Below are 16,563 nucleotides of genomic sequence, written 5' to 3' on the forward strand. Positions count from 1 at the left end.
ACGGTCAGAATTTTAAGGTTCTTAGAAGTGGCAGCACGAAATTTTTCGTTACGCCGTATTTCGTAGTCGTAGTCGTTATTATTTCGAGGGAGGTACACTAGGAAAAATATATTGTTGCGTGAACCAAAATTTTGTTGTAACAACAAAATAATTTGGTTAAAATATGGCCCAACAAAACTGTTTAGTTCTTGTAAACAAATATCTTGTTTGATTACGGTTTGTTCGTATAACGTAATAATTTTGTTGCAGCAACTAAAAAGCTTTAACTATATGAATTTTGTTAAAAATATTATAATTTTTTCTTAATATATAAAATCTAAATGTTAGTGCACAGAAAGACAAAACAGTATCCGTTGGGCATTATTTTAGTTTATGCAAAGTAATATTTCGTTATTATGTAATTTTTTTGGATAAAATAACTAAAATGCTTAATTTTTATATATGAAGTCTAAGAACAAAATCATTTGGTCCAGAGAACAAAGCAGAAAAATATGTTTAATTGAGATAACTAAATATTTTGTTATATGAAACAAGATATTTGGTTGTTATTAAAAAATGCTTTACTCAACTAAACAGTTTTGTTAGAGATACTAAATTTTTTTTCCTAGTGTATGAAGGAACGTTTTAGACTATATTTATTGCAATTGAATTGTTATTCACGTACTTATACGATTTTGAAAATAACATTCAATAGTGTATCTTTTTGCGTTCTCGATGTCAAACTCGAAAGATTTAGTTATACTTCAGGGTATATCCCTGTTACGTTTCTTGGATGAAATGAAAGAGTAATCTTTCCGGATAAAATATCAGGAAAAATTAGCCGCGGAAAACCGCGGATGTATTTTTAGTAATTATTTTTGTTTCCCTAAACGTAAATTAAATTTTGTCCAAAGGTTATTTAGACATGAAGTTTCCTTTTGTTTCTTTTTGTTTTTTTTTTATTTCCTTTTGTAATATAGACATAATCAACAGACTTCTACTAAGTTCTGATCCGTTACTAACAAATATGAGACCCATATCAAAAAAGAAATCTAAACCATTTTTAAAGGAAACATTGAATATATGCTTGAATAATGTGCTTCTTCTCACTGAAGAAGAGGAAATATTTCAATAGATGAAAATGATGTTGATTCTGAGGATAGAATACACCCGTTAGATGAAGAAATTTAGAGTTTGTCTTAGTAGTTAGAGGTAGTAGAACACTTATTGATGTGCTTTCTTAATTATTATGCTTTCTTAATTATTAAATTATTTTTATATATATATTTGCACTTTATTTCATGAAAAACTTATACGAAATCTTTATAATGATCATATATATAATTAGTAGCACGTTTTAAACCGAAATTCGTTTAAAAATAATTTTGGCCAACTTTGTGGTACAAACGTTCCACTGCTGTGCGACGCCCGCGTGACAATCGCACGGGCAACTCCGCGCAAACAAAAGACAGAAATGAAAAAAAGGGAAAAAAGAGAACCTCGAGAGAACGTACGGCTCCGTTTGGGCTTTCCGCTTGGAATCACGCTTCTAAAACGTTCTCGGCCGAATCTTGTGAGCCGGGATGAATGAGGAGCGCAGCGGGAGAGCGAGCGATCGCGAGCGGGTCGACCGATCGATTCGGATCGAGCGCACCCGCACCGGCCGGTCATTCGCACGGGAAGGGACGAATGTGAAAGTGAAATTGGGAAATGATGTACACAAATTTGATTCGCGTGCGGCGCGCGCGCACGGTGAATGAATAACAACGGGCGTTATGCGTCTGCTGGCGCGAGCTGTTACGAATTACACATTTCATGTGCAGCGGCACAGCCTTCCCCGCGATACGATCGCGCGCGCAATCGATGTCGCTCTTTCAATCGGTACCGCGCTCACGCACGCACTCGCCCGACCGTCCCCGATGTGCATTTCATCGCGGCGATGATACAACACTAGGAAAAAAAATTTATTATCTCCGACAAAACTATGTTTAGTTGTGGCATTTTTTAATAGCAACCAAATATCTTGTTTTATATAACAAAATATTTAGTTGTTTCAACTAGATATATTTTTCTGCTTTGTTCTCGGGACCAGATGATTTTGTTCTTGCACTAAAATTTAGATTTTATATATTAAGAAAAAGTTATAGTATTTTTAACAAAATTCACATAGTTAAAGCTTTTCGGTTGCTATAACAAAAGTATTACGTTATATGAACCAACCGTAATCAAACAAGATGTTTGTTTACAAGAACTAAACAGTTTTGTTGGGCATATTTTAACCAAATTATTTTGTTGTTACAACAAAATTTTGGTTCACGCAACAATATATTTTTCCTAGTGAATGCATACGCATCCGCCCGCCGCGCTGAGCCGAGCCGGCTGCCCGAAATATCGCCGAGCTTGACGTACTTTGAGTAGCGGGCTCTTTTCAACAAGATCATGCGTCATATATTTTATCGGTTTAATCTCGGAAAACGCGCGCGATTGCGTAAAAAATCATTCGGTCGTTGTAAAAGCGCTGCAAAAGCGCCGCGACAGCGGCTGTGGGGTAAAAAAAAGTTATACTTTCACACATAAATGTTCAATTTCGTCGTCCGAATATAACATTTCATTCGTTCGCATGCATTATTCATCGTTCCGCATTGTCCGTCGCTTCGTTTGCTCGTTATTTATCGCGACAAATTATTTATTGTCCGCATTAATCCACGCGCGTTAGTTGTCGCAATTTCGGCATTGGCAAATAATCGACGGCGGCGGGCGGGAAGGGGGAGAGGGCACCTTCCTCTTCTTTATCCTCAGATCCGCGGATAAGATTCTAATATTTGTTCGCGCCGCACGAAAATAACTTTTTCGCCTCGGTAAAAAATTATTCTACATTCGCAGATAAAACGTTGTATTCCTCATTCGTTATTCGTTATCCGTCTGTCGGCTTTGCCGGCTTGCCTCTCTCGTCCTCCGGCCGTTGAGCCCCGCTGGGGAATGCGATCTAAGAGCATGATGAGGTAGAAGAACCGGCCGTATCAAGGTCGAGCCCTTTTTCAGACAAATCTTCCGCGGAGCGAGCGCTCCTCTACCTCGGAACTAAATCGAAACGATTGTCTAACGCGACGGGAGGCGACGGGACTTTTAGCGGCGCGAGAGAAGCATTTTGCAAAACACCTCTCTCCCTCTCCCTCTCTCTTTCTCTCCGCGACCTGCGCGCGTTCTGCTCTTATTCTTATCTTTCCACAATTTTTCGTTAAAATCCGAGTCAAGATCAATCGCGAACGCGTCGTGTTGTCACTCACGAGATTTAAAGAGATTTATAAAGAATTAAAACGCGCCGGTGGATAGGGGGCTCATTTTCAATTGTTAATTATCCGGATATTGTCGGAGCCTTGACATTTTCGTTGACGAAAAGTCGCTCCGAAATCGGCCGGGAATTTGTAGCGAAAAAGGAATCCGACGCTTCTTCGCTATGCGTGCCTGCGCGCGTCCGTGTGCGTCCCCGTGCGCGTGTTTGTGCGTGGCGCACGTGCGAGCGCGCAACTTTATATTTAAGAAAGTAATAAATAGCAGCGCGTAAAAGATAATATATATATATATATACACTATATAACTATATATATATATATATATATATATATATATATATATATAGTTCGCTAACGAGCGAACTGGGCGCAGCGCGATAACGCAGGAAACCCTTCCTGTCTCTCCCTCTCGCGTCTCTCACTCTACATTATGACAGAAAAGCCGCGGACTTTCCCCGGGCGTTTATTTTGCCGCGCAAGGAATTTCGGCTCCGCGGCGCCGAATAAAATTAAGGAGCCTCTTTTTTGCGCTTGCTGCATACTTGTGTCGCGCCGGCGATTTCCTAGAGCGTGTAAATACGTTCCGGATCCGTGGACTCTGCTCCTCCTCGTACTGACGTTACAAGAAACCCGGATGGTGTCGAGCGGCCGGCGGATAGTGGGGACGAAACTCTCGTGCTCGTCGTCGTCATCGGCGTGCAAGCGAACATAAAACGAAGCGGCAAACGAGATCGAGGCTCAGTGCTCACCAGGCGATCGATTGCCACGGACTCGAGCGAGATTCTCCTTGTTGTTTGTGACAACACACGATAGCTGTTGCTGCACGCGAGTGATACGACAGAGCCGTGTACGAAGAGGCGTGTGAAGTCGAGGCGTGAAAAGCCGAGGAGGAAAAGAGTCGAGAGAGAGAGAGAGAGAGAGAGAGAGAGAGAGGGAGAGAGAGAGAGAGAGAGAGAGAGAGAGAGAGAGAGAGAGAGAGAGAGAGACGGAGAGAGAGAGAGAGAGAGAGACGGAGACGGAGAAAGGGCGGATGATGACGGGTGGAACTTTGACTCTGAGGCTCACCAGCTGTATCCTGCTGGGCTGCGTGATGATGCGAGCCACCGGCTCGGCGATACCGATGTGGGAATTTCTCTCGAGAGATGAGAAAGTGAGTAGCCGATCGTCTCGCGCAAACATGAGCGCGATCGATAGACACCAGACTTGCGCCATTTCCAAAGAGCCATTTCCGAGATCCGACATTGGCGGATCCGAATCTCGCGTCGGCTCTTGAGATACTTTTCGCGGAGCCGCAGCCGCAGCCGTCGGCGTCGTCCAGTCGCAAATCGCAAGGATCGCAAGTGTCCTTTGAGAGTTTTCTGAAACGGGAAACGGTGCGAGACGCGGAAGAGACGCGTTCGGATTTTATCCCAGCCACCCGCGGCCGCTGAGAATCTCATTGTTCGATTCCGCCTTATTGTTCACGAACGCAAACACGAGGTGTCTCTTCGCGCAGTATCGGCCATATGTGCGGACTTTCACCGAACAATCGAGCGAGTTCGATGCGCGCAGCGCGTTGCATCCGAAACACATGCCGGGCGTGTCGGCACGGATTGTCGCAACCTCGCGTCTCAATTTGTCGCATCTCTTGCGCGCGCGAGCGATCATGCACGGCGAAATCGCCCCCCCCCCCCAGTCACTTTTCCGATAACGCGATTAATCTGACGCATAACGGGCTTGGAAAGGGCCTCGCGTTCCTCGGATCTCGGATCAGCTCGATCGTCGTCGACAACAGCCGGCCGTCGGTTTTCCACCCTTCGTCGTAGAAATGTAACAAGTAAACCTCGGCGAACGTCAGACGCCGAATTTGTTTCCAATTTTTTATAGTTATTTTTAATGTCAAAATATAAAGAAATCTGTTATTATTTTTAGCTCAAATTAATTTTTTCAATTTCTTCGAAATTTCTGAAGTTTCCTGTTCATTCGTTTTTTGTTCATTTCTTGTTCATTTTTTGTCAGATTTTGACGTTAAAATGAGCTTATTTGCTGGATAGTGAGCCGAAAGATTACCCAACGTCGAATGTAGCGTAAAACTGAACACTTTTTCAACAATGACGTCAGCCATATTAGATCCGCTATTTTGAATTTTACAAAATGGTTCTGATTCATAATCGGTGACATGTATGTGCAAGTTTCAACAAATCAGATATATATATATTTTTAAGAAATATTATTTTAAATATGTATAAAATATGTATAAAATAAAATACTTGTGCAAAACTTGAAAAATTTCGAAAAAATTGAAAAAATTAATTTAAGCTAAAAATGATAACAGACTTCTTCATATTTTGACATGAAAAGTAACTATAAAAGATTGGAAACAAATCGGCGTCTGACGTTCCCCGAGGTTTACTTGTAAGCACGCGGATAATTGCCGGGACAATTGCTGATTGCGTCTCGCCGAGACTCTTCGCGCGGCTCTTCGCGCCTGGAAAATCCCGACTCGATACATATCGAGGAGCGCCTATCTCCGCCTATAGTCCGCCGCCGCGCTCGCGGCCGGAAGCGATGTTCGCTCTCTGGGGTGGGAAAGTTCTCTCGCGGACTTCTCCGGGAAAAATCTCCTCGATAGAAAGCCCACGCCGAGCGGAATTGATTTTCACGGCGTGCGTACAACCGCGATACGGATCTCGCCTCAGCTTCGCGACCGCAAAAACCGAGGCCGATGCGCGAGTTTAATTAGCGGCCGCCGACTAGCCGGTTTCATCAACGCGGCAGAGCGCCGTCGAAGGTGTTCCGTGCTCTTGGTCAAGGCTGCACGCGCGGCTTAAACGCGTAACAGCCAGAGCGAGTAAAAGCGATCGCGCACGTAAGCGGCGAGTCTCGAAGTTCAAGAGCACCGCGGCGTATCTGGAATGGCGCGGCTTCTCGCCGCCAGTTCCGTCGGAATTACAGCGCGCGTTTTTCCCCTGCTGCGCGCTGATTAAGCGATTTCCCCGACGACATCCTCGCGATGCCCGCGCGGAAATCCCAAACGATCATCCCGAAAGCGAGCAGAGCGCGCGGAGCGTAAAAGCGAACCTCCGGCTGCACGACGAACTACAACATATGCTCATTGTCTTTCCGCGCTAATTCGTCGCACAGCCGAGAGAATCCCTCCGCTTTCTCCCGATTTCCGGAATCGCGCTCGAAACGCGAACGGCGCGACAACTCCGCTCGGCGATGTCGGTCGTACAAAAAAGAAAAAAGCCGCCTCGCGATGCACGTGGACGTCGGTCTCGCCGGCAACTTCCAGCGATCCTCGGCGGCCACGTGACTGACGGGGATGTCGCGCATACGTATACGCATACGCGGTGCTTGCTTCAAAAGTTGCCGCTATCAGTTCCGTCGCTCGCTCGTTACACATTAGCGAGTTTCACCGCGCGCGCGCGGCCCGATTCGGCCGGCGAGTCGCCGAAGGGGAGTCTAAACAGCCCGCGCCTTTCTCGTTTCAGATGAGTCACCTGTACGAGCTGTTCAGCAAGCAGGTGGCACGGTTTTGCGCCGACTCGTCGAGGCCGGACTGCAACAAAAACCTGCTGGTGTCGGGCGTGCGGAACCTCGCCGGCATGGAAGACAGCGTGCTCGACAAGCTGGACCCTTACCAGCGCGGCGCCAGAGACATGAGTGAGTACCGGCGGAAGGAAGTACCGGCGTGATCGGGGGCGAGAAAGGGGCGCGATAAAAGAACGAGCGAAAGGGAGAAGGAAAGCGCCGGTCCACTTCGACGCGCGCGCGACCCCGTTTTTCAAGCTCTTTGTCTCTCGATTACAGTTTGGCGCGCCATGCTAGGCAGCAGCAGATTCTCCTCGAGAAGCAGCCACGAGTCGGCCGACGAATCCTACCTGACGACCGGAGCAGATTCGCCAGGTGAGCGACGCCGTTCTCGGACCTCCGCTTTTATATTCAGAGAGTCGCGACAGGTCGCGAAAGGAGGTCAAAAGTTTTCTCGATGTCGGCGATGAGAGACGGCGTGCTCGGCGCGAGCGCGATGGCTTTCACATTTTCTCTGCGGCCTATATATACGCTAACGCGTACGCTAATGACGTATCGACACGCGACGAAAGCCGCGCGCGAGCGGTCACGCAATTGTCCGATTTCCCGCACCCGATTTCAGACCTCGGCCATCGATCGCGTGCGCCTTTTCGTCGAGCCGCGAAAGGCCAAGGATATCATTCGCACGAACGCCCGATGCACGGGCCGACACCTGGACTTTCGTTATCGAGTTCCTTCGACTCTCGGCAACGAGAGCCTCCGCGAGCACTCCGACGACGGCTGGTCTTGCTGTCGAATCGCAACGAATCGCGTGGACGCGCAGTTGCGGCGCCGGATGAATCGGCCGAATTATCATAATACGGAGGCCGCGAGTAGACACACGTGCGCCTCTCGAAATCCTTTATCTCGAATTCCGGACAAACGAACAAGCCGCGCTCAAGGATCGAAGCGGGAAGTTCGACGGGCGAATCTGCGAGTCGGCACGGTTGGCCAATCCCTCGCGACCAAAGCGACGTGAATTTCCAAATGCTACCGCGATTGTTAACGAGACTCTCTCTCTCTCTCTCTCTCTCTCTCTCTCTCTCTCTCTCTCTCTCTCTCTCTCTCTCTCTCTCTCTCTCTCTCTCTCTCTCTCTCTCTCTCTCTGACCGTCCGGTTGTTCCATCGTTTCAGCGAGCAGCGGCAGCGAGACCAACGGTCTTGGCGAAGAGACCATGGCCAACAGCGACTACGTGCCGTCGGCGGCGGAGCACAGCGGGCCGTACCTGGTCGGGCCGATGGTGATACGAGTGTACCCGGACGGCCGGCCGGTTCCGGAGGATCAGGCGCGCCCGCTGCCGCGCGACGACGACGTGGACGAGCTGAGGTTCTCCCGTTTGCCGTCCGTCGAGGAGATCGAGGCCAACAGCGGCGGCTCGTTTTACGGGAAGGGCGGCAAGGAGGTGCTAGCCGGCGAAGAGCGCCCTCGGCAACAGCTGGCGGTGCGCTTCCGCGGAGGGCCGTTACCCTACGAGAGAAGGGCGAGTCTGCGAGGCGCCGGTTACTACTGACGAGGAGGCCTCCCGTGGGGTCTTCGTGGCCGGGGGAGGAGCGTGTGTGCATGATCCCGAGGTCTCGCCGCGCGACGACGGGGGACCTTCCGCGAGAAGATGTCGCCGAGACGAAGGACGAGAGCGGTTGCGCGCGGAGGACACGCGGGGAATGAGACGCCTAGGCGAGAGGGGTCCCCCTGCCCCCTTCCCCCCGTGATTTACGCGGCGCGGCGGCCGCGCTAGCTTGACGATTGGTCGGCAATTAGATCTTCCTCGGATAACGAGCGCGTCCGTGAAGGATACGTTCGTAGGATCGTACGCCGGGACGACGGCAAGGCGAATAATCGCCGACCATGAATATCATTCAGTTGTCACTTATTTAATTTCATTCATTTGCTATTTATTTCATCGCGTCGATGTGCGAGATTGCGCGACTTCCGCGAAGAAGAAGGTCGACGACGAGGCGCCTCGAGAGCCGGAAGAAGGAGAGAAGAGCCCGCCGGCAACGCACGCGGCGGTCGATCGCGAATCCGCGGCACGGCGGACTTCGCTACAAGGGAACCGGTATACCTCGCTGCAAAATACCGTACGCTGTATCACCTTAAATGATCGTCCAATGTATATTTCGCAATTAAGGTCTCACGACACGGCCGTGAGCTCGGCGTTGCTCCTTCGGAAATCACCGCGGTACATCGCGTCGGCGATTAATTACGTAAATTACACACGCGGACAGCTGACCGAGCAGAGAAAGCCAACGTCACGTGACGTTCGCGTTGCACATGACGATTGCGATTGTTCGTTGATGATTTGATAAATCTTGCTGATCTACTCGATGCAGTCGTCGCGATTGTAATTTCAGGTACACAGGGGGTGCATCGAATCCGTTCCGGGGCGGCGAGGGATACCTCGGAAGATGCAAGTTGAAGAAAAATGTTTCAGACAAAAGTTGGAGATCCGAAAGTCTCAAGAACGGCTACAAGAATACGCGACAAAAGTTAACTCTGTCTGAAAGCTTTTCTTGGAAAACTCGCAAGATTTCCGAGATATCTCTCCGTCTCCGGGATTTCTCACACACCTTGTATACGATATCGATGAGATGGATAGAACTAGTAAAGTGTGTGATAAAGCACAATCGTAATATATACTCGATGCGAGATTAACGTACGGATAAGAAAATGTGATAAATTGAGACTAACGCGGTGCCTAATAAATGTATGCATAAATATGCATGTTTGATTGATAATTGTCGGCACGCAACGGGGTAACTTTGTTATCTTTGTTGCGCCGCCAATTACGGAGCACAAAGTATGTGTATATATTTTTTTTCTTTTTTACGAACACGCTACGAATTCAATATTATTGTTTGGTTTTAGCGATATGTAATATTAGAATTTATATTTGACTTGATAATAATGTATACTTAAGCATCGCGCGTTGTACAAAAACGCATACAATAGAGCAGATGAAAGCGTTAGAAGCGAGTTGTACCGCAATTTTGTACGCTATTTTTGTACTCTGGACATTGAATAAACATGCGTATACGGGTACACGGAGCCGATGCGTAATGCACCCATTAAACGCATTTCTACGTTTCTCGAAACTCACGCACGATACGCGAAAGTGAAAGTACAATTGATGAGAGTGCAATGCACTCTCGTATCTCTTGAATAAATATTTATGTCTAATAAATGGACGGTGCACGCCCGCGCACAAATTGCGGACAAATTGTTCTCCTTGCATATCTACTTTCGCGAGTAAAAGCTCGCGAATTGAACATGCAAAATATTACTTTTGTTTTACTCACGTCTACCTTAGACGACTCAACGTCCAAACTGGCCCGACGATGCGACGAGCAACTTGAATCGGTAAACTTCCTGCTGACGGTGATATGGGGTGAGCCGATCAAACTCTTGGACTACGCGCGGCACTTTGTTCGGCACTTCCGACATGACCCCCCTTCCCTTCTATAACCCCATAACTCTCCGAGCGACATAATCCCGATAATAAATACGAGACGCGACAACTTCAACTCTCTGCATCGCCAGAACGCTACGATAGTTTCTTCGACACTCCCGGCGGATCGTTCCGCGAAATGCTTGGCGATGTTTCGCTACGCCACATTTTCGGCACTCCCGGTGACGATTATTCGCGCGCGAGACTCGCTTTCGGCGAGTCGAGATCGCGAGGAGCACAGAGCGATGTTCCGGAAGTGAATAATGGCGCGCCGCGACCGCCGCGCGGAACTGCCGCAATGTTGCGGCGCTTGCGATTATCGAAGTACCGACGCGCACTTCACTCGAGACACTTCCGATTAATTACTGAATGAGCAAAGACACGTCACATTGCGCGAAAGCGTATTTTCGGCTACGTACCGATCGAGGCAAACGATCGTGCTTTCAACGACCGCTTAATAATTTCTCGCGTCTAAAAAGTTGCGCGAAATCTACGATACTTTCGACTCTTACTTGCGACACGATAGAATTGTCTGTCTCGGCAGATGAGAATGCAAAGCCGACGATTTGAATTCCGACGATCCCGAGACAGAGATCGCGGAAATTGTGAAACGACTGAATTCGGACGCGACCGGCTCGCAATCGGGCGCCATGTCGCGCGGTTACGATTATCGAAATACGCGCGCGCGACTAACTACTACGCGATGAATATTTTCGAGGCGACTGTTTCCTGACGTGTTTCATCTCGAAAGATGCACGAGATTTATTTATCGCTGCTTCCGACGACAATTCACGTGAAAACTCGCACTGCCCGGTCGGTGGCGATTCGGTCGCCGTACTTCGCGAATCATAATCCATCGAGCCTCGCACGCATTCGGCAGCTCATTTCGCGAGAGAATTCATTTCCGCGACGACTGCTCGATGTCAGATGTGCGCGATTATTATATTTGATAATGATTTGCTCGCTAACTCACCTGCTGTGAAGCAAAATAGCAGAAAACAAGACGACGATTTTCTGAATCGCAAGCCCGCATCCGCTCCGTTTTACGATTCACTTGAACGTCGCCGCGGTTGACTCGCGAAACGCCCACCACGTAGCGCTCGCGATGCGGCACCGGCCGACCAATCACCGTGCCCGTTTGTTCTTTTCGAAAAGTCACACTGGAAAGTTAAAAATTTGCGATAGTTAGATTCGGAGTCGTCGGGTATTTCGAATAAATCAATCGACACGACGATTCCAAAGTCTCCAATGAACGGTCGTATGTTACGCGAAAAAAATGTGTTCACGGGTTGTGTACTTTGTACACTTTTTTCTCGAGGTTCATGCAGATGGCGCAAGAGACTAGCGGTCGGGCGAGATCGCTGCATCGCCGACAACACAGTCTTGTTCGTTCTTTTCTCCGAGAGGACGGAAATAAGTCGGATACGATGCATGAATATTTAGATACGAACCAGAAGCAGAGAGGCAGAACCGATGATGATTACGCGCTTCATCCAGCTGCACGCTCTGCTGCACTTGCTGCACGGAGAGTGCAGCTGCAGAAGCGGGTTCTCAGTTCCCTGATCTCTCGGTAGGAACGTTGCCCTGAGCTGCACTTGTTACGATCTAGCAACTGCGCGACTCGTGCTTCAACCAAATAAGGCGAAGGGCGGAACAAGTATTGCAGGCGCGAGAGTGTGGGAGGTGCTGTCGTCCGTCAAGCTATCATACATATACCGTCGTGGACGTTGCATCGACTCGCTTTGATCGGTTTCGTTAATTATTATCGGACAACATCGGAGAGGTGATTGCCGGCGGGATGTATGAGACAAGTAAGTCGCGGCACGGTGAACGCATGGAACGTTCTCGTTCGCGTATCGCCTTGCCTGTGTGACTTTTACCGTACGATTCCTCCTGCTGACGGAGCGATATCTCTCTCATTCCAATTTTCCGGTTTGCTTATCTCCGGTGATATTGTGAAAAGTTGCCGTTACAGCGCAACGGGACCGGCACGCCAGGAAAGTCAAGCTCGAGACTCTCGGTTCTTTTGCATTTATTTATCGACGAGGTTTCTTCCTTTTTCCCCTAATTGTCACTCGAGTGACAAACGTATCGTATGACACGATACGCCGGACGCGTGTACTATTGTCAACTCACGTATACTGGGTGACCGGAAATTGTGTGACATTTTAATTGAATTTCACAGATGAAATTCATGTCGACGTTTCTTCTAGATAGACTCTCTGTATACGTGGTAAATGAAAAGATTCGCGACAGATATCGACTGGCAAAGTCTGACAGGATGTTAGATAAGAAACACATTTTTGGTGTGTTTGCTGTGCTACTATCAGACAGACAAATAAGATAAGGCGAAATTTTGTAGTGCTGATGTCATAAAGATATTTGAAAAAGGTACTCGCACACCTACGTTTTTAATAAAAAGAACATCTAAATCTATGTTTATAACGATGTATCTAGTTTATGTACATCATTCAAAGTGCAATATAAATCATTGATAAATTATCTTCTTAAAAAATCCATTTCTTATTGAGTTTTCTTATTAATTTATTTGTAATTTATTAGAAAAATTTTTCAATAGTACTGCCACTAGAAAACGCGAAAAAATTATATGATGCAAAATATAGTGCAGCTTGTTAGCGCTCAAAATAATATGAGATAGAAACTGGACCCATGCCAATGTATCAAGGAAGGATATTTTAGTTCCAGCACCAGGATACATTATGCGCGTTGTTTGTGTGTCATTTGATCTCTCCCACTATTAATAGATTCCATCATTTTACCTCTTATTTAAGATTTTAATCATATGTTTCAAGAAACTTTATCAGCCCCTCTCAGAGGAAGAAAAGATTTTCTCTCTTCTCATTTTGCTCTTACCTTGTGCATTATAGAATATATATTTGCCGCATTACCAAGGACTCAACGAGGCCAACCTCTTGTATTAGGAGGTGATCCCAAGGGGGAGAATTTTTTATACACTAATGGCAACAGTGTTATCATTCGAAATATCGATGTGAGTTTCAACTCTGTGACAAATATTCTCCAATCGTACATACGCATATATTTCTAAATTAATATTTCTAGATTTCTAGATTAATATTTCTAAATATTTTGTAGAATCCAGCAATTGCAGATGTCTATACAGAACATTCTTGCTCTGTGATTGTTGCCAAATATTCCCCTAGTGGTTTCTATATAGCCTCAGGAGGTACGTGCGATATTGTGACGCTAGTAATGTTCCCATCTGTAAAATTGAGAGACTATGTCGTTATGGTACCGGTCGTTTTATTTCAGATCAGTCAGGTAAAGTACGTATCTGGGATACAGTTAACAAAGAACATATATTAAAAAATGAGTACCACTCAATCGGCGGGCCCATCAAAGACATTGCCTGGTCACCAGATAGTCAGCGCATGGTTGTGGTCGGAGAAGGCAGAGAAAAGTAGAAGCAGCTTAAATAATGTGACATAACGAGTAGAATTTAATTCGTTAACGCGTGAATAATTCTGCTTAGATTCGGACATGTCTTCATGGCGGAAACGGGAACGTCCGTGGGTGAAATCTCCGGTCAGAGTAAATCCATCAACTCGTGCGACTTTCGACCGGCGAGACCGTTTAGATTAATAACTGGAAGCGAAGATAACACGATCGCCGTGTTCGAAGGGCCCCCGTTCAAGTTCAAGTACGTGCATCTGTGACATTTGTTTTATATCTTGTCAACTCTTACTCACACGGGTTTACTATACTCTGCTCTTGTTCAGGATGACTAAACAAGACCATACTCGCTTCGTTCAAGCCGTACGTTACTCACCCGACGGCAATCTGTTCGCTTCCGGTGGATTCGACGGCAAGGTTTTCATATATAATGGAGTAACGTCTGATCTTGTGGGAGAATTGGGGCCTCCTGCGCATCAAGGTGGAGTGTACGGGGTACGTATACGGGGGGGGGGAGGGATTTTTGCTCATTAAACCTGCAATCTCCTGTATTATAAATGGTAGCAGAGTAGTACGAGTTGTTTACCAAGTGCCGTAAAACAAGGCTAATACTTTTCGTTTAATTACAGGTTGCATGGAAACCCGATGGCACGCAGTTGTTAACCGCTTCGGGAGATAAGACTTGTAAACTGTGGGACGTGGAAACGCGTACTCTAATCACCGAGTTCAACATGGGGCCAGCAGTCGATGATCAACAAGTTTGTAATTTGTATAATCGGCGCTGAGAGTGTACGTGGCAACAGTACGCGAGATAAATTGACATTTGTGCTTTCAGGTGAGCTGCCTGTGGCAAGGAAAATACTTGCTATCCGTGTCGCTTAGCGGTTTCATCAATTATCTCGACGTCGACAATCCTCAGAAGCCTATAAGGATAATCAAAGTAATTCCTTGTACCACACGGCTACCCATCGAACTGTCAATCAAGCTCCCTTTTCTAATGCTCTTTCTTCGACGCCATTTTTTCACAGGGTCATAATAAGCCAATAACGGTGCTAACATTAAGTCCCGATAGAGGTACCATTTACACTGGTTCTCACGACGGTTACATCACCAATTGGAATGCGACGACGGGGGAGAATGACCGCGTGCAAGGCCACGGTCACGGTAACCAGATTAACGGGATGAAGGCCGCGGATAATTTACTCTACACCGCCGGTATCGACGATACCTTGAGGTCGGTTGACATAGCGACAAATTCGTACGCAGAGACTTCTGTGGTGAAATTGGACTCGCAACCACGAGGCCTCGATATATATAAGGATATGGTCGTGGTGACTTCAGTTCGACAGGCAAGTGATGCATACTGTGATACACGCAATAATGGTCGGTCGCGTATCAACGTTATGTTTCCATAGATTGCGGTTACACAAAACGGCAAAAAGCTGTCCAGTGTGTCAATCGATCAGGAGCCATCGTGTGTATCGATCAATCAAGAAACCGGCGAGGTAGCTGTCGGATGCACATCGGACAATAAAGTATGTAAAGTTACTAGGCGCGTATGGTGCAAACAACGTTGGAACGATATCGTTTGCAATATGCTGTGCAATATGTGTCTGTTTGTATACAGGTTCATATTTACGAACTGTCGGACAGCACGCTAACTCAAAAGACTGAACTAGAACACCTGGGCCCGATTACGGATGTCTCGTACAGCCCTGATAATAAATATCTAGTCGCCTGTGATGCTAACAGAAAAGTTATACTGTACGGTGTGCCGGAATACAAGGTAGAGTAAAAAGTTGTACGATTGTTAATGATTCGTATGTAACCGTCGTTTGACGTGATAACATATCGGTAGCGCGCTGTAGATAACGGGGAAATTCTGTACAATAACGATAGCAATATAATCTCGTAATGAATTTATGCGCTTGAGTCACGTTTGCTCACTATTATGCAGTAACCATTTGTGTACACACTTAATATTTCACACACTAATAACGTCACTAATAACGAGAGCAACGTATAAATCAAGTGATAATTGATGCTTGCACTTTTAATAAATTATTAATGGCTTGTTATCTGCTAATTGGATCGCCAGAGGGTGAGTAAAACTCCAGCTAAATAAGTGTACGACTTTAGCTCTCTAGATAACTGTACGATTATAATTATGCAAAATATAATAAACTCAAGATACGCGGTTTGAAATGTATATTCGTCGGCTTGCAGCTTGCACACAACAGAGAATGGGGCTTCCATAACGCGAGAGTGAACTCTGTCGCATGGTCTCCAAACTCTGACATGGTTGCAAGCGGCAGTCTCGACACGACAATCATCATCTGGAGCGTGACGAATCCGGCGAAACACACTATCATCAAAAGTAAGTCTCGGCAAATCTGTGTCCCGGCATAATATGGATCCGTAAATAACAAATAAATAAAAACTCACGTTTTTTTCTTTTTTATATATATATACAGATGCTCATCCGCAAAGCCAAATAACGCGTTTGGTCTGGCTGGACGAGGAAACGCTAATCTCGGTCGGCCAGGACTGCAACACTAAAATGTGGCGTATACAAAAGATATAATTAACTTTTTGAAGAATTTATTATCACTATTAAGGAAACTGCAAACTTTGGAAGCATTTTATTTATTTCGTAGTCTCTATATGGATATTGTATATTATTTTTTAATACGATCCTTGATATATGATTAAAAAATAATTATATTGCAATCTTTTTATACCTTTTGTATTTTATTTTCACTGTAGCTTAGAGCACAAGTCACACCCTGTGCAATCGTGTGAGTCGTTCTTCCTTTCTTCGTTCGATTCAACACGAACACGTCACAATCGTCGACGTATTC

General features: G+C 46.3%; 2 protein-coding genes across 3 annotated transcripts; both read left to right on the forward strand.

The window, feature by feature from the left end:
- The first annotated feature begins 4,244 nt into the window (after window positions 1-4,244).
- Window positions 4,245-9,067, forward strand: Reg-5 (Rhythmically expressed gene 5). Its single transcript, XM_011136940.2, has 4 exons — window positions 4,245-4,422; window positions 6,746-6,917; window positions 7,065-7,160; window positions 7,959-9,067. The coding sequence occupies exons 1-4, from the start codon at window positions 4,303-4,305 to the stop codon at window positions 8,333-8,335; spliced, it is 765 nt and encodes a 254-aa protein (XP_011135242.1). The 5' UTR covers window positions 4,245-4,302; the 3' UTR covers window positions 8,336-9,067.
- A 2,812-nt stretch (window positions 9,068-11,879) lies between these two features.
- Window positions 11,880-16,533, forward strand: flr (actin-interacting protein 1 flr). Of its 2 annotated transcripts, XM_019840273.2 has the most exons (14): window positions 11,880-12,081; window positions 13,159-13,280; window positions 13,385-13,475; window positions 13,562-13,709; window positions 13,782-13,949; window positions 14,029-14,197; window positions 14,332-14,460; window positions 14,538-14,642; window positions 14,731-15,051; window positions 15,118-15,237; window positions 15,330-15,488; window positions 15,801-15,803; window positions 15,929-16,079; window positions 16,177-16,533. In XM_019840273.2, the coding sequence occupies exons 1-14, from the start codon at window positions 12,069-12,071 to the stop codon at window positions 16,284-16,286; spliced, it is 1,809 nt and encodes a 602-aa protein (XP_019695832.1). In that variant the 5' UTR covers window positions 11,880-12,068; the 3' UTR covers window positions 16,287-16,533. The 2 variants fall into 2 exon arrangements, with proteins under 2 accessions (XP_019695832.1, XP_011135241.1); XM_011136939.3 differs by lacking the exon at window positions 15,801-15,803.
- The last annotated feature ends 30 nt before the right edge of the window (window positions 16,534-16,563 follow it).

This window comes from Harpegnathos saltator, unplaced genomic scaffold (assembly GCF_003227715.2).
Source record: "Harpegnathos saltator strain DR-91 unplaced genomic scaffold, Hsal_v8.6 scaffold83, whole genome shotgun sequence".
NCBI classification, from domain to species: Eukaryota; Metazoa; Arthropoda; class Insecta; order Hymenoptera; family Formicidae; genus Harpegnathos; species Harpegnathos saltator.

Bases quoted from the DNA above. Each gene is read 5' to 3' on its own strand.
- Reg-5 (XM_011136940.2), top strand. From the start codon at position 4,303: ATGATGACGGGTGGAACTTTGACTCTGAGGCTCACCAGCTGTATCCTG. The intron at 6,918-7,064 runs GTGAGTACCGGC...TCTCGATTACAG, and splicing joins GCGCGGCGCCAGAGACATGA to TTTGGCGCGCCATGCTAGGC. The intron at 7,161-7,958 runs GTGAGCGACGCC...CCATCGTTTCAG, and splicing joins GACCGGAGCAGATTCGCCAG to CGAGCAGCGGCAGCGAGACC.
- flr (XM_019840273.2), top strand. The intron at 13,950-14,028 runs GTACGTGCATCT...GCTCTTGTTCAG, and splicing joins GGGCCCCCGTTCAAGTTCAA to GATGACTAAACAAGACCATA. The intron at 16,080-16,176 runs GTAAGTCTCGGC...ATATATATACAG, and splicing joins GAAACACACTATCATCAAAA to ATGCTCATCCGCAAAGCCAA.